General features: G+C 36.5%; 2 protein-coding genes and 1 pseudogene across 8 annotated transcripts; all 3 read left to right on the forward strand.

The window, feature by feature from the left end:
- Positions 1 to 472: 472 nt before the first annotated feature.
- LOC104731820 (deSI-like protein At4g17486) lies at positions 473 to 2,464 on the forward strand. 6 transcript variants are annotated; one of them, XM_010451304.2, is made up of 5 exons: positions 473 to 622; positions 963 to 1,233; positions 1,461 to 1,748; positions 1,843 to 1,923; positions 2,023 to 2,464. In XM_010451304.2, exons 2-5 carry the CDS (start codon positions 1,065 to 1,067, stop codon positions 2,160 to 2,162), a joined length of 678 nt encoding a protein of 225 aa, XP_010449606.1. In that variant the 5' UTR covers positions 473 to 622; positions 963 to 1,064; the 3' UTR covers positions 2,163 to 2,464. The 6 variants fall into 6 exon arrangements, with proteins under 6 accessions (XP_010449606.1, XP_010449607.1, XP_087335082.1 ...); XM_010451305.2 differs by having other exon boundaries at positions 971 to 1,233; XM_087478956.1 differs by having other exon boundaries at positions 529 to 622; positions 957 to 1,233.
- Positions 2,465 to 5,011: 2,547 nt separating this feature from the next.
- Positions 5,012 to 6,981, forward strand: LOC104731821 (uncharacterized). The gene is made up of 8 exons (XM_010451306.3): positions 5,012 to 5,317; positions 5,419 to 5,500; positions 5,582 to 5,822; positions 5,915 to 5,980; positions 6,062 to 6,100; positions 6,184 to 6,306; positions 6,409 to 6,501; positions 6,580 to 6,981. The coding sequence occupies exons 1-8, from the start codon at positions 5,212 to 5,214 to the stop codon at positions 6,778 to 6,780; spliced, it is 951 nt and encodes a 316-aa protein (XP_010449608.1). The 5' UTR covers positions 5,012 to 5,211; the 3' UTR covers positions 6,781 to 6,981.
- A 351-nt stretch (positions 6,982 to 7,332) lies between these two features.
- On the forward strand, positions 7,333 to 9,133 carry LOC104731822 (uncharacterized; annotated as a pseudogene). Its single transcript, XR_015574831.1, has 8 exons — positions 7,333 to 7,525; positions 7,599 to 7,683; positions 7,774 to 8,014; positions 8,109 to 8,159; positions 8,251 to 8,289; positions 8,369 to 8,491; positions 8,577 to 8,669; positions 8,752 to 9,133. The product of XR_015574831.1 is annotated as an uncharacterized LOC104731822 (transcript).
- Positions 9,134 to 15,155: the final 6,022 nt, after the last annotated feature.

A 15,155-nucleotide genomic window follows, 5' to 3' on the forward strand; every position in this document is an offset into this window, starting at 1 on the left:
ATATTTTATTTCAAAAATAAATTAAAATTAAATTAAAAAGCAAACCAAATTAAGGAAACAAATTATGTATACTTTTAATTAAGGAAAATTAAATATTGGCTTGGTTTAGATTTTTAAACTTAGAATAAAATTATGTCGGTTTGGGTTTACAAATGAAGTGGTTAGGGTTTAGATTTTACAATTAAAACGAAATTATATGTCGGTTTGGGTTTACAAATGAGGTGGTTAGAATTTAGATTTTACAATTAGAACGAAATTATATGTCGGTTTGGGTTCACAAATGAGATAGTTAGGGTTTAGATTTTACAAGTAGAACAAAATAATATGTCGGTTTGGGTTCACAAATGAGATGTTAGGGTTTAGATTTCACAATTAGAACGAAATTATATGTCGGTTTGGGTTCACAAATAAGATGGTTAGGGTTTAGATTTTATAAGTAGAACGAAATTATATACGGTTTGGGTTCACAAATGAGATGGTTAGAGTTTAGATTTTATATATGTCGGGGGATTTATTAAAGTGCGATTTAAGTATTGTTCTTTGTGATCGATCATTTTTTTTTTTTTTTTGGCAGTCTGACCTCCCAAATCTCTTCGTTCTCTCTCGAATTCGCGACTCTCACGTAAGCTCTCTTATCGTCTTCATTTTATCTCTATCTCTCTCGCGTTCGATATCTATATATGAAAACACACCCGCCCCAATTTCAATTTCAATTTCGTTTCGTGTGATTTCCCGATTTGGATTTTCTTTTGTATATATCAATTTATTAAAACTGTGGAATGGAAATCCTTGGATCTGTTCTCGTTAGCCTTAGCAACCAAATAAGTAGTTTACATGTGGATTTGTTTTATGTTCGAATTGCTTCTGATTATATTTGAATCTTAGGTTGTGTGAAACAATTTTGTTTTTTTTTTTCTCTTCTGGTGTTATATTGAAGAATATATGACCATCATCAGTTTTAGTGTTGCAGATGATTTAGGAAGAAAAGGGATGATTGGATCGTGACTATTTTGGAATTTTTGGGGATTATTGGGTTTGGTGTTTTTGTTTGTGAAAAAAATAACATGTGGGTGCCTACTTTGAGCGCAAGCTCATGTTCAAGTGAGGAGAGGGAAGAGAGCAGTGGAGAACCAGCAGGTCTTACCCCTGTTTATCTCAATGTCTATGATCTTACTCCTGTCAACAATTACCTTTATTGGTTTGGTATCGGCATTTTCCATTCTGGAATCGAAGGTATGCCTTATTATTCTCTCTTCTCTTTTTAATTCTTGTATCTTCTCTATAGCACAATTAAGATCACAGATTGAAATCTCCTTCATGAGTCTGTAAACTCAGATAACATTGATCTATGAGGATTGAAACCTTTTTTTGATCCTTTATAACTCAGATTTTGACATGTTATGTTGTTGTATACGATTCATTGCCCTTTTCTTCACACAGTTGTTTTAACTTCATTGTAGCTCATGATTTGGAGTATTGCTATGGAGCTCACGAGTATCCAACGAGCGGGGTATATGAGGTAGAACCTAAGAATTGTCCAGGGTTCATCTTTAGACGGTCTGTTTTACTGGGAACTACCACCATGTCCCGTTCAGATTTCCGCTCTTACATGGAGAAGCTTTCAAGAAAATACCATGGTGACACTTACCATTTGATTGCCAAGAACTGTAACCATTTCACCGAAGAAGTATGCTCGCAGCTTACTGGAAAGCCTATTCCTGGATGGATTAATCGGCTTGCCCGAGTAGGTAAAAAGATATAGAACCTTTTTACCTGTGTTATGTTGTTACAAACGAATTGTGTGCTAAATAATATTTACTCGTGGTTTGTTGAGGTTTTCAGGTTCGTTTTGTAATTGTCTTTTGCCAGAAAGCATTCAGCTTACAGCTGTTAGTGCTCCTTCAGAACGCCTTGAATTCTCCGGTATGCTCCTAATTAAGATAGTGTTTGTAACCAAAAAAAAAATCCAACTCCTTTGTGATCAAACCAAATTATGAATGTCTTCGTATTTTCATTTTGTAGATGAGGATGAATCAAACTCTGAGGCATCTTCTGTGTCAGATGAAGAAGGATCAGAGCACCATCTTATAAATGCAGCAGACAGAGAGATTGTGTATCTACAAAACAAACCAGTGCGACTTACCAGAGAGGAGATCCCCTGAGAACCCAACTAGCCACGACTTCCTCCTGAGGCAACCCCAAACCAATCATCAGAACTTGCAGGGTGAACACACTGTACCCATGGAAACAAGGGAGTAAGTGATAGATATCTCGTTTTGTCACCTTAAAGCTGCGTTTGTTCTGTCAGGAACTCGATTTGGTATTCTATTCATCATCATTATAGGAATGTAAAAACGGATTCCGGATTTATGTAAAGGTGAACTTTCCAGATATGTTTTACGGAGATTCTTTAGCTTTGGCTATATGTATCACAATTTTCTCATTCTTTACCAAGTTGCTAAAACCTGAGCTTATTCGTAACATAGTACAATATGAAATCCAAAAGAGCTCAAATACGAAACACTAGTAAGGGATTTTTTTATATATACACTACTGCTTACTATTAAATCATTTAATCCACTTTTATATATATAATATGATGATCACTAGCTTCTACTTCTAGCTCTAACAAAACTAAGAATTTATGGTGATGAATCTTGCTTGGTATGTTTAAAATTAAACATACGTGACACGTCCTATATTTTAACTATCGTATTCAGTTTTGTTTTAAAAACACTAGGATAGTACCCGCGCTACGCCGCGGGTTATTTTTTGTTTGTTTTTATTTTAAATATCTTAAAGATAATTTTTATATGTTGTTTGCAATAATAATTAAAAAATCAAAGCATGTGTTGACTGATTATTATTTTTTATTTTTTATTTACTTTAAAAAATGATTTGTCAACAGTAAAAGAATATAAAATATTTATTTAATAAAAAACTTTAGGATCACAAATGTCAAAACCATACCATATAAATCTCATAATGAAATTCTCTGAAATATAATCCACCTCAAACCCAAACCAAAAAATATTTCAATATCCACCTCTGTCGCATATTCGAAATCACGTCATAGTTATGCTTATGTAGCATTAAAACTACGAGTAAATAAAAATGAAGAAAAATGTTTCACCTATCGGTTCATAGTTTCAATCTCTTCATCAAAGAAGTATCTTCATTATTCTTGCTCCATCATGAAGCATTTTGAACAAAGATATGTTCTTTACTCTTGTGGTCTTTTAGTCTGAGTTTAGTATTTGTAAAACTCTAACATCTCTTCTTCCAAAACAAAGATATGTACTTTACTCTAGTGGTCTTTAGTCTGCATTTTAGTATTAGTAAAACTCTAACATCTCTTCTTCCAAAAGATGAGTCTTGCCTGCAATCACAAGTTAACCTCTGACTCTTTATCTTCCATCACAGCTTTTTCAGTCTCAACATTGTCTCCATCTGTCTAAACCTGTGACTCTTTATCTTCCGTCACAGATTTTTCATCATCTTTTTTTTTTTTTTTTTTTTATCTCAACATCTATCTCTATTTTCTTTGGTTCAGACATATCCTCATCTTTCGTAACTTCTTGTGTTTCTTTATCTCAAGAATTATCCTTCTCCTTTGCAACTCAAATGGTGAAACTCATTTCTCCTTTATCACGCCAATCCCAATATTCAAGAACACTCATACAAAGCTTCAGCTCCATCCAACCTCGTTTGTCAAACCAAACATTAAATTGTTACTATTTACTCCATACAAATGTCTCAAAACACACCAATGGAAAACAACAACTAACCGTTAAAATCACAATCCCACCGTTGATTCTGTAGCCAGTAGTACCGTGAAGCTCCCCACCAAATCTCAGCTCGATCGGGTAAGTTTTGGACTACCAACTACTGTTCCAAGGAGACAACCTCGAATCTGATTTCTAGGGTTTCTGGTTTGGGCAGATCCAGTAATTTCTTGCGTAGGAAGTAATCCTCATAACTTCTTGAATATAACTCTGATCGGACTTCCATCAGTTGCTACGAGCTCATGGCTTGATGGTGATCACGCTGGTATTTTTTTCTTTCTAATCAGATGTCACATCCGGCGCCGACGAGCCTCCAAAGGCACCTCTCCAAACTGCTTTATTTTCTTATTCCTCTTTCTAGTTCTTCTCTTCTCCAGCTCCAATCTACTCCGACTTTGCTCTTCCACCACCACCGTGGCCTGCCACAGTCACATTAATGACTACCAGATCCACCACCTCTGCAACGTCTCCTTCTCCGTTGATTGTTATCCGGTTCGCCGCTTCCCACCTCCATATCTCGGCACCAACTTTTCTTCTTCCTTTTTCTCTATTTTTTACGATCTCTCTTGCTCTCCCATACTCTCTGTCATGGCTACCTCTCTTCTCTTCTCTCCTTCTTGCGGCGATGTTAGTGTTCAACACCAACTCTCTCTCTCTCCCTCCTTGTTGAACGAAGTCGGCGATACAAGTGTTTTTAACACACGATCACACAAACCCAATAACATTGAATTTGCAGTGCTGGTGATCTCATGGCTCTCTTTCTATCGATTGGATCAGAACCGACGACGAAAGCTAATTAGAAAGAAGAAGAAATCGAATCATCCAAGAGAATAAATATGTGTCCACCTGGACAAAAAAGCTGATTTGTATTAATGTTTTAATTTGATAGGTTAGTGAATGATTATTATTGGAATAAAATGATGAGCTGTATTAATTAAAATGTTTTCATTGGTTATATGTTTTAACTGATGTGTCATCTCCATAATTCTTCACAATGCTGATGTGTCATGCTCTGGAGAGAAATATTCAACTTTTATTGTATTGATTGGTTGTTTGGATTAATAGAGAAATAAATCACACTGAATGTTTAAATTTGAAAACAATTTGAGGTGTGTGACAGTAAGAGAATAGTCAAAGATTTTGACAAAAAAAAAAGAAACAAATCTACCAGTAGGAAAAATCTACAGTAAGTAATATATATATGTGGTTTTAGGTAAATACAAACTATAGATATATTGCCAAGTGAAGAAGAAGAGGAGACAACTCAGCAACTCTTGTTTTAAAGATACGGAGTCCCATTTAATTTTGGATTCCATATAAGGGGAGAAAAGAAAACGTTTTGACTCAAGAGAGAGATAGACAAAGAAAGACCAAAAGAAAAAAACGGAATATTCCGGCGACGATTGAGAGAGACTCTCAATTATACATGGAGAAATGTTCCCGACGGTCTGTTCTCCTTCACATGGTGATCGCCGCCGTATTATTCTCTTTTGTTCCGGTTTCAACCTCTATTCCCTTCATACTCTTTCATGGTAATTAACGATTTCTCCTCATCTGTTTTATTCATTCGATAGTTTCATAAAACACAATTAAGTTAAAAGTTAATATATAATTTTAATTAAAAAAAAAACAGGAATTGGAGATAAATGTTCTGGTGGAGTAAGTAACTTCACGCAACTTCTAAGCAACCTCTCTGGCTCACCTGGTTCTTGCTTGTAAATCCAACTACTAAACACTACTACGTAACTTGTTTGGTTATGTGTTTTTTTATTTAATCTTGTAAATTAAATTTGTAGAGAAATAGGAAACGGAGAAAATGACTCATGGTTCATGCCATTGACTAAGCAAACTAGCTTAGCATGTGAGAAAGTGAAACAGATGAAAGAGTTGAGTCAAGGCTACAACATTGTTGCAGAGTCTCAAGGCAACTTAGTTGCTAGAGGACTTATCGAGTTTTGCGACAATGCTCCTCCTGTCATCAACTATGTCTCCTTAGGAGGTCCTCATGCCGGCATTGCTGCGATCCCCAAGTGTACTGTATAGCTTTTTCACCTTTTTACTATTTCTTTTATCTTAATGGTAAATTATCGCAACGGTGGCTTGATTATATTTGTGTTCTGTTGTCAAAGTCTGGTCCACTATGTGCTATCGCTGAAGCCTTGTTGAAGTCAGCCATTTATAACGACTTCATTCAAGTAACACTCTAATATCTCTATATCTCTCTCTCTAGGATCAAAACCTTTTAATGATGATTTGATTAATTTATGGCTATGCAGGATCATCTTGCTCCCAGTGGTTTTGTCAAGATTCCTAGTGTAAGTTACTCACTTAAACCAAATCAAATTAATTCCTAATCCATTCCAGTTTTTCATCACAAGATATGGCTTGGTTTTATTAGCAAATCTCAAAGTATTTGGCACACTCAAAGTATCTACCAAAGCTTAACAATGAGAGACCTGACGAAAAAAACTCCACTTTCAATGACCGATTTGCCAGCTTACACAACTTGGTTCTTGTCATGGTATACTAACTGTCTCCTTTCTTCAACTCAGATTTTTTTTTTTCAAAATGTTTTCTTTAGCTCATTGTTCTGTTTTTTTTCTTGTACTGATTTCCTAAACAGTTCCAAAATGATACAACATTAATCCCTAAAGAAACTGCTTGGTTTGGATATTATCAAGATGGAGGATTCGATACTCTTTTGTCACCACAACAGGTGAATTTATCTAACTTCTATAGGTTTCATTGATCTTTTGTTTTCTAGAAATCTAAATATGTATGCATTCTTCGTCAGACAAAGTTATACAAAGAAGATTGGATTGGTCTGAAAGCATTGGATGTTGCCGGAAAAGTGAAGTTTGAAAGTGTATTAGGGGACCACCTCGTTATATCGGATGAGGAGGTTGAGGAATATGTTGTGCCTTACTTGATGCAAAACGAAGATTTTGAATTTCTTTCACATAACCTAACATGTGACTATTGTGACAGCAACTGAAAATTTTTAGGGGGGCCTTATTCAATTTAATAGTTTTCTAAAATCCAAGTCTAATTTCTTGGTTTTGATAGACAATTTTTTTTTTTTGGTTAAAAGAATTAACTTAAATCAGTGGATTTGTTAATATTTACACATTAACAAATGCCATAAATGTAATCAGATGTTGTTCAAGAGTTTTGAATTCTTTTACAAACTTGAAAACATTGTTCATTAATTTTCATAGGTAAAATAGCAAAATATAGATAAGAAAATCTTATATTATTACTCAAATGGTTTTTGAGATTCACCAAAATTAGTTCATATCTATTGCAATTTACTCCAATGTTTAATTGTTAAATGACACCAAACTTTACAATTTAGAAAGCACTTTAGCATATTTTACAAGCATATGTAGATAATCTTTTCAAATTTTATAAATAATTTTTTTCAAGTCAGTGGTCGACAAAGAAAAAGAAGAATTTAGATGAGTAGTTCAGTAGATACACAACACCAACCACCAAGTAATAAATTTTTCTTCCATTTATGACTAAAGCACAACAAATTAGCTAAATCTGTACCAAACGTAAACTTATTGCCTTCTTGCTTCTTGTGGTCAAGATACTCTTTTTGTGTGTAAAGAAAGGTACTCTTCCGCTGAGTAGTGCTAGCTCCATGGAGAAGAGTTTCCAACGATCTGTTCTCCTTGTGACCTTGTCTCTCTTCTTCATTCCGGTTTCAATCTCAGTTCCATTCATTCTGTTTCACGGTGATCAACAATCCTTCTTCTTCCTGATCCTCTTTCCGTTTTTTTTTTAAATCTGACATATTGATTGAAACAGGAATTAGAGATCAATGCTCCAATGGTGGAGTCAGCAGCTTCACACAGCTCCTTAGCAACCTCTCTAGCTCCCCTGGATCTTGCTTGTAACCAACCCCAACCCTTTCTTCTTCTTGTCTCGTTCTAATCTTGCAAAAGAGCTTATTGCTCTGTTTGTTATGTGTGTCTTTTTGTAGAGAAATAGGAAATGGAAATCAAGATTCGGTATCTATGCCGCTTATGCAACAAGCCAATGTAGCGTGTGAGAAAGTTAAAAAGATGAAAGAGTTAAGTCATGGTTATAACATTGTTGCACAGTCTCAAGGTAACTTAGTTGCTAGAGGCCTAATCGAGTTCTGTGACAATGCTCCACCAGTCTTCAACTATATATCTCTAGGAGGTCCTCACGCTGGCATATCCGACATCCCTACGTGTACTGTGAGTTCTCTTTCAATTTCTATTTGACTGTGTAATCTTATAACCACAATCCTAATGACAATAACAACAACAATGGTGTTCTCTGTTCTTAAAGTCTCCAATTTGCAAGTTGCTGAAAACAAGGGTCTACACCGACTACATTCAAGTACACTTTCTCTCTTCTTCTCTAATCAAGATTCATAACCTTTGAGCATTACTAATACCCATCATTAACAACATCTCTAATGACTCTGCAGGATCATATTGCTCCAAGTGGTTATATCAAGATCCCTACAGTAAGCTTCTAATCCTTAAATCATTATTTCCTATTAGATGAATACTTCAATCAAGAAAGCGTTGTGTTCTGTTTCTCAGGAAATGTCAAAGTATTTGGAACACTCCAAGTATCTGCCAAAACTCAACAACGAGAGACCTAACAAGAGGAACCCCATTTTTAAAGACCGGTTCACTAGCTTGCACAACTTGGTCCTTGTCATGGTGCCTCTCTTTCTTAAACAACCAAAATCTTGAACAACATTGTTGATTAGCCTCGTTAATTTTATTTTCTTCATTTCCTAAACAGTTCCAGGGTGACACTGTAGTGATTCCTAAAGAAAGTTCTTGGTTCGGATATTACCCGGAAGGCGCTTCCACACCTCTTTTGTCTCCTCAACAGGTGAACCTTGATCATCATCACCATGTAATTTTTTTTTGCCTGATCATTAACCACTAGTTTCTAACTGTATATTCGTCTCCAGACAAAGCTTTATACTGAAGACTGGATTGGTCTGAAAACCTTGGATGCTGCCGGAAAAGTTAAGTTTGTCAGTGTCCCTGGCGAGCACCTCAGAATGGCGCAAGATGAAGTTGTAAAATACGTCGTGCCTTACCTCAAGAACCAGCCTGCATTTTTGTTCTGAATGCAGATATAACCGCAAGGCAATGGAGGCGACACTGCATCCATGAATGAGACTTCGTTGCGATGCTCTCGCCCAATCAATGTTTAACGTGATCAAGAAGTTTCGTGATAAACAAAAACAATAGCTTCTCATCATGTATTAACGCTAGAGGCTACTTATTCTCTCTTTTAACGATACATGGAATTCTAGAAAGCTCAATAAAAGTCGATCATGTTTAGCATGAGAAACGTTCAACGTGATTCTTTTTTCAAGAATCAATCTAGTTCAGAGAGACCTCGCAAAGTCTCTATTTGTATATCCAAATCATTTGTAGCATCACATGTAAATGTAACGACTGATGTATATAGGTCCTCGAAACATTGGATGTTCCCGGATAGATGTGTTAAACGGTCTGGTCCATATGGGCTGACGGAGATTATTTTTCCTTAGATCGCGACGGGTATCCAGGTCTGCTCCAATAAGTCTAACGGGTTAGCGGTCTGCCCCCATGCCTATTTTTATATTTTTGAAATAATTAAAACATATAAGGGTACTCTTAAAACTTAAAATTTTAAAATAACTTTCAAAATTACTCTTTTGTAGTTAATTTATTTTATATACATTAAATTTCTCACATTGTCACATAGTTTATATCTTATATTTTCACATCTATGTCAAAATATTTATTTCTCTGTATAATGTATTTATTTTTATCAAAAAATTGTAGCATGTATGTTGACCTAACCCGTGGACATAACCCGCTAAAACACTTAACTCAGATAGTCATATAGATTTGCCCTTAAAACTTACTTTTTAATGGGTACAATACATTTGTGGTTTCGCAGAGCTGGACGGATTGGTATGGGCTATGGAATCGTTGCTTTTGAGCGGCTATACTCAGGTGCGATTTGAAACAGATTGCTCAAGTATTCCTAAGATACTAGATGAATTGGATGAGTGGCCTGTATTTGCCACGGAGTTAGATGTTTTCTCTAGGTTGAGAGAGAGGTTTTCTTTATTTTCAATATCATTCATTTCTAGAACAAGCAATGTCCATGCCGACTGTCTCGCTAAGAGCGCTCAAATACGAGGAATAATTTTTTCCAATGTAAGCTCGCAGATTCCGGAGTGGTTGGCTCATGAGACTAACCTATTCGATCTAGTGTAATAAAGTATGATGTTTTTGCTGTCAAAAAAAAAAATACATTTGTGGTTTATACCGTGGTACTATTTAAGACATGCCGGTAGAATTTAGGACCGCTTTAACCTCTTTATTCTAAGTTTGGGAGTGTCTCATAATTCTCTGGAGAATTGTGAAACACGTCCTTCCTTACAAGGTGGTCCGTGACTCATTTAATATTGGACCCTAACTATCATTTTTGAACTGCAACTTACGTCGAGTCAATTATTAATTCAAAGCAAAATTCAAGTAATTGAATAATTGTTCTCGAAGTTATTTGTATTTATTTGATTATTTATAATTTTTAGTTAAAATCTGATTTTATACATTTAATAAATAATAATTTATTATTGGACTTAAACTTACAATGAAAAAAAACTATCAAAAAAAAAACCCAAAGATAAACCTTATTATTCAAAATTCACTTATGGGATTTTCAAGTTCTATATAATTTTATAAATCAATTAAGTAAATGAATAAAACTGTGTATAAAGCAACTCTTCTAAATATTCCAATGTTTGGTTGTTATAGATGAAACCAAAATTTAAAATTTAGAAAGTATAGAATAATTTTAATAAATCATCTTTCATTTCCTACAATAAAAATAAAACAAAGTTTTTTTGGTGTTGGTAAATCGGCTTTTTAGGTTGTTCTCAGGTTGACACTTCATTAAACTCGTCATCTAATGAAAACATTTGATTAACACAACTCACAACAAGTTCTCACCCAATAATAATTATTTCCTGTTTCACATCATTTTTCTTTTGAAGCTTAATTATCTCATTTTCTTGGACTTATTGTACAAGAAAAATGGGCTTACTAATATTCAAATAATTTTTCATACTGGGTGATTAAAGTTAAAAAAAATTTAGAGGTAGAGACTTAACGTGTATCGTTAAAAGTAAAAAATGATGAAGTTAGAGACATATGATTCTATGAGGATAAAAATCTTAATTACCATTCCAACTTTTTTTTTTTGGTGAAAACTATTCAAACTTTTTTTTATAAATGCTTATGTTGTTAATTAATGATAAAATTAAAATGAAATTCTTAACAATGGATTGAAAACAATTATTAAATTTAGGTGAGTAAACTAATAATTTTAAATAAGATAAAAATATATAATTTTAAATAAAATGTATCAAACTAAAAATAAATCAACATAATTTATTAAAAAAAACAAAAATATTTATGCGATATAGCGTGGATTTGTATGTAGTTGTTCCAAATCCAGAGAATAGGAACACATTAAAAACATGAAAGAGACTTTTACTATACAGTATACAGTATACAGTATACAATTCGTGTAAAGCCTACGGCCATTACTTAATATACACGACAATAACATACATTTTGTGTTGATAGAAATGATCGAAACTAATTCATACACCTCACAACTTTCAAAAGAAAACTTAATAATACAGTTACAAACTTCTCTCTCATCGCTAGCTCAATGGAGAAGAGTCTCCAACGATCTGTTCTCCTTGTGACATTGTCTCTCTTCTTCTTCTCCATTCCAGTTTCACTCTCTGTTCCTGTAAGATCAGAGTGAGAACACGAGGATGAAGAGAAGTGTTTTCTGTATATTACGAAGAACCTTTTACAGAGACTTTATACAAGAGAGCGTATCTTCCTACTTAAATACAAAGAGATATGATATATCAATCACCTATGAAATAGTAAAGGCAATTACATGATTCGATTTCCTTATCAGATGGGATATGATTATATGATATCCCATTACCCCCCCTCAAACTGGAGCATGTAGATCTTGAATGCCCAGTTTGTCTCGAAAGCTTGCAAAAGATTGACTGCCCAGTGGCTTGGTGAAGATGTCAGCCAGTTGAGAAGTGGTCTCCACATGAGTTGTAGCAATGATCCCGGACTGTATCTTTTCACGAACAAAATGACAGTCGACTTCAATGTGTTTTGTGCGTTCATGAAACACTGGGTTTGTTGCGATGTAGATGGCGGATTTACTATCACACAAAACACGCATAGGTTGAGCATGTCGAACACCAAGATCGTAGAGAACACGTTTGAGCCATAGCAACTCCTTTGTAAGAAACGCCATAGCTCGATATTCGGCCTCAGTTGAGGACATGCTCACTGTTTTCTGCTTTCTTGTTTTCCAAGATATCGGAGATGTGCCAAGTTGAACAAAATAACCAGTAACTGAACAACGAGTCGTAGGACATGTCGCGTAGTCGGAGTCGCACCAACCCTGAATCTGAAAGTCTGTCGTAGCTCGCAACAAAATCCCTTGTCCTGCAGTCCCCTTTAAATATCGAACAGCCCTTAATGCTGCCTGCCAATGATCCTCTCTAGGCTTTTGCATAAATTGTGCTAAAACATGAACGCAAAAAGCCAAATCAGGTCGGGTTGCAGACAAGTAGATGAGTCGACCAACTAACCGGCGATACCGAGCTGGTTGAGACAATAATGTCGACTTGGAAAGAGCAAGCTTGTGGTTCTGCTCTAGTGGAAAAGCTTCTGGTTTGGACCCAAGGAGACCAGCATCAGATACAATTTCTAAGGCATACTTACGTTGACTCAAGTAGAAACCTGTAGAACTTCTAGCAACCTCAATCCCCAAAAAATATTTCACAGGACCAAGATCTTTCATCTTGAAACAAGAAGCAAGATAGTCTTTAAAAATATCCAAAGCACCAACGGAATTGCTGGTCACAATCATATCATCAACATAGATAAGAAGGTTAAGTTGAATACCTCCTTTAGCAAACATGAACAACGAGTAGTCGGAGAGAGATTGTACAAACCCATAGTCACGGAGAGCAGTTGTCAACTTACCGAACCAGCAGCGAGGAGCTTGCTTGAGACCGTACAGGGATTTGCGCAATCGACATACTTTGTTAGGGTCAGAGACATGAAAACCTGGTGGAGGTTTCATGTATACCTCCTCATCAAGATCACCGTGTAAAAATGCATTTTGAACATCCATTTGATGTACAGGCCAGTTGTTACCCACAGCAGTGGCAAGAAACAAACGAACAGTTTCCATCTTTGCAACAGGAGCAAAGGTGTCTCCATAATCAACGCCTTCTACCTGTATTTCCAAGAGCGACAAGTCGCGCTTTGTAACGCTCAACAGTACCATCCGCTTTGTGTTTAACTTTATAAACCCATTTAGAGCCAATTGCGTGTTTTCCAGGAGGCAAATCCTCGATGGTCCATGTCTCGTTTGCCTCTAATGCATCAACTTCAGACCCCATTGCATTTTTCCAAACTTTGATTTACATTGCTTGCTTAAAAGATTTTGGTTCAACGACAGCTGTAATAGCTGCTAAGTAGGCCCGATGTGTGGCAGAGAAACGAGTACAGCCAATGTAATTTCCAATGGGATACAAAGACCTTGATTTAGATGGATCTAACAAGCGTGTGTGTACTGTATTGGTGACATACCCGTGTAATCGGACCGAGCGTGTGCGTGGTCGTGTACTCTGCCGGACCGGATTGACTGGTTCAACAGGAGGAACAGACTCGGCTTCAGATAACTCTGCAGTGGCAGAGCATGGAGAATCAGGCGGAGAGATCGCAGAGGACGATGGCAAGGAGATCGGCTCGGGAGATGAGGATCCCGTAGGAGAGTTAGACTCGGAGGAAGAATCACCTAAAGCGGGTGAAGCATGAGTGTCGGAAGAAGGGGACGGAGCCGGTGGTGGAGATGTCAGAACAACAGGGGATGTCTCGGTTGAAGACGACCCCGACGATTTATTCAAGGAGGAGGTTATTGGGCCAGCAGAAGTTGTTGGGCTTGGAATGTTGGGCTGACCATTTAAATCGCATAAAGGATCAGAAATAAGTGAGGCCCATAAGACAGCTCCTTCTTCTTGTAAATCACTTCCCGAGATTGGAACTGCAACTTGTTGAAACGGGAATTCATTTTCACAGAATCTGACATCGCGTGACACGAAGAACTCATGTTGATCAAGATCATATAATCGCCAAGCCTTCTTCCCATAGGGATAACCGACAAAGATGCACCTACGAGTTCGAGCTGCAAATTTATCGCCTTTATGAGCCTGATTGTGGGCATAACATAAACTGCCAAATACCTTCAAATGTGAATAATCCGGTGCAGTCTTATGAAGTCTCTCATACAGAGTTTCACCGTTCATCACAGAGCTTGGAGTTCTGTTGATCAAATATGCTGCTGTTAATACACATTCGCCCCAAAAATCAATTGGTAGATTAGCTTGAAAACGTAATGCTCTAGCAACATTGAAGATATGGCGATGCTTCCTCTCAACTCTCCCATTCTGTTGAGGAGTGCCGACACATGATGTTTCATGAACAATCCCTTGAGAACGAAAATAGGCTCCCATGGAAGTGAATTCGGTCCCATTATCACTCCGAACACATTTTACTTGTGCTTGAAACTGACGAGCAACTAAGGTGATGAAATTTTTGAGGTTTGTTGCAGTTTCTGTTTTATCATTCTGAAGATAAAGCCAAACACTTCGTGAGTAATCATCTACAACTGTGAGAAAATAACGAGCACCAGAAGATGATGGTGTCTTATATGGCCCCCACAGATCAATATGAATTAGCTCAAAAACAGCAGAAGTTTTATTATTGCTTATTGGAAACGAAGATCTGGTTTGCTTAGCGCGGAGACAAATATCACACGCCTTATTGGAAATTTCAGAAACAACAGAAACATCAACTTGTTTAAGTGAACAAACAACTCTAGGAGAAGGATGCCCCATCCTCTTATGCCACAAATCATAGGATTTCTCTTCGCGAACACTTGCAGTAGCAGCCAACACCATCGTGCATAAGTGGAAGGATCCTAACTCTCGCCTACCCGCACCAATCATCATCCTCGAAGCGCGGTCCTGAATAACAAGGAACTTGTCAGCTAACTGTACTATGCAACCAAGCTCATCCATTAGCTGACCAACAGAAATCAAATCTGACTGAAATTCCTCAACATAAAACACAGATTTCAACAACAAATCCGGTCCCAACAGGACTGTCCCCTCCTTAGTAGCTATTCGTTCTCTACCATCTGCCAAAATAACTAATACTGGCTGTACCATGTCTCTCACATCAGTGAGAA

The sequence above is a fragment of the Camelina sativa genome, chromosome 12, assembly GCF_030686135.1.
Source record: "Camelina sativa cultivar CO46 ecotype springtype chromosome 12, ASM3068613v1".
NCBI lineage: Eukaryota > Viridiplantae > Streptophyta > Magnoliopsida > Brassicales > Brassicaceae > Camelina > Camelina sativa.

Bases quoted from the DNA above. Each gene is read 5' to 3' on its own strand.
- LOC104731820 (XM_010451304.2), top strand. From the start codon at position 1,065: ATGTGGGTGCCTACTTTGAGCGCAAGCTCATGTTCAAGTGAGGAGAGG. The intron at 1,234-1,460 runs GTATGCCTTATT...ACTTCATTGTAG, and splicing joins TTTCCATTCTGGAATCGAAG to CTCATGATTTGGAGTATTGC. The intron at 1,749-1,842 runs GTAAAAAGATAT...TGAGGTTTTCAG, and splicing joins TAATCGGCTTGCCCGAGTAG to GTTCGTTTTGTAATTGTCTT.
- LOC104731821 (XM_010451306.3), top strand. From the start codon at position 5,212: ATGGAGAAATGTTCCCGACGGTCTGTTCTCCTTCACATGGTGATCGCC. The intron at 5,501-5,581 runs GTAAATCCAACT...TTAAATTTGTAG, and splicing joins GGCTCACCTGGTTCTTGCTT to AGAAATAGGAAACGGAGAAA. The intron at 5,823-5,914 runs GTATAGCTTTTT...CTGTTGTCAAAG, and splicing joins CTGCGATCCCCAAGTGTACT to TCTGGTCCACTATGTGCTAT.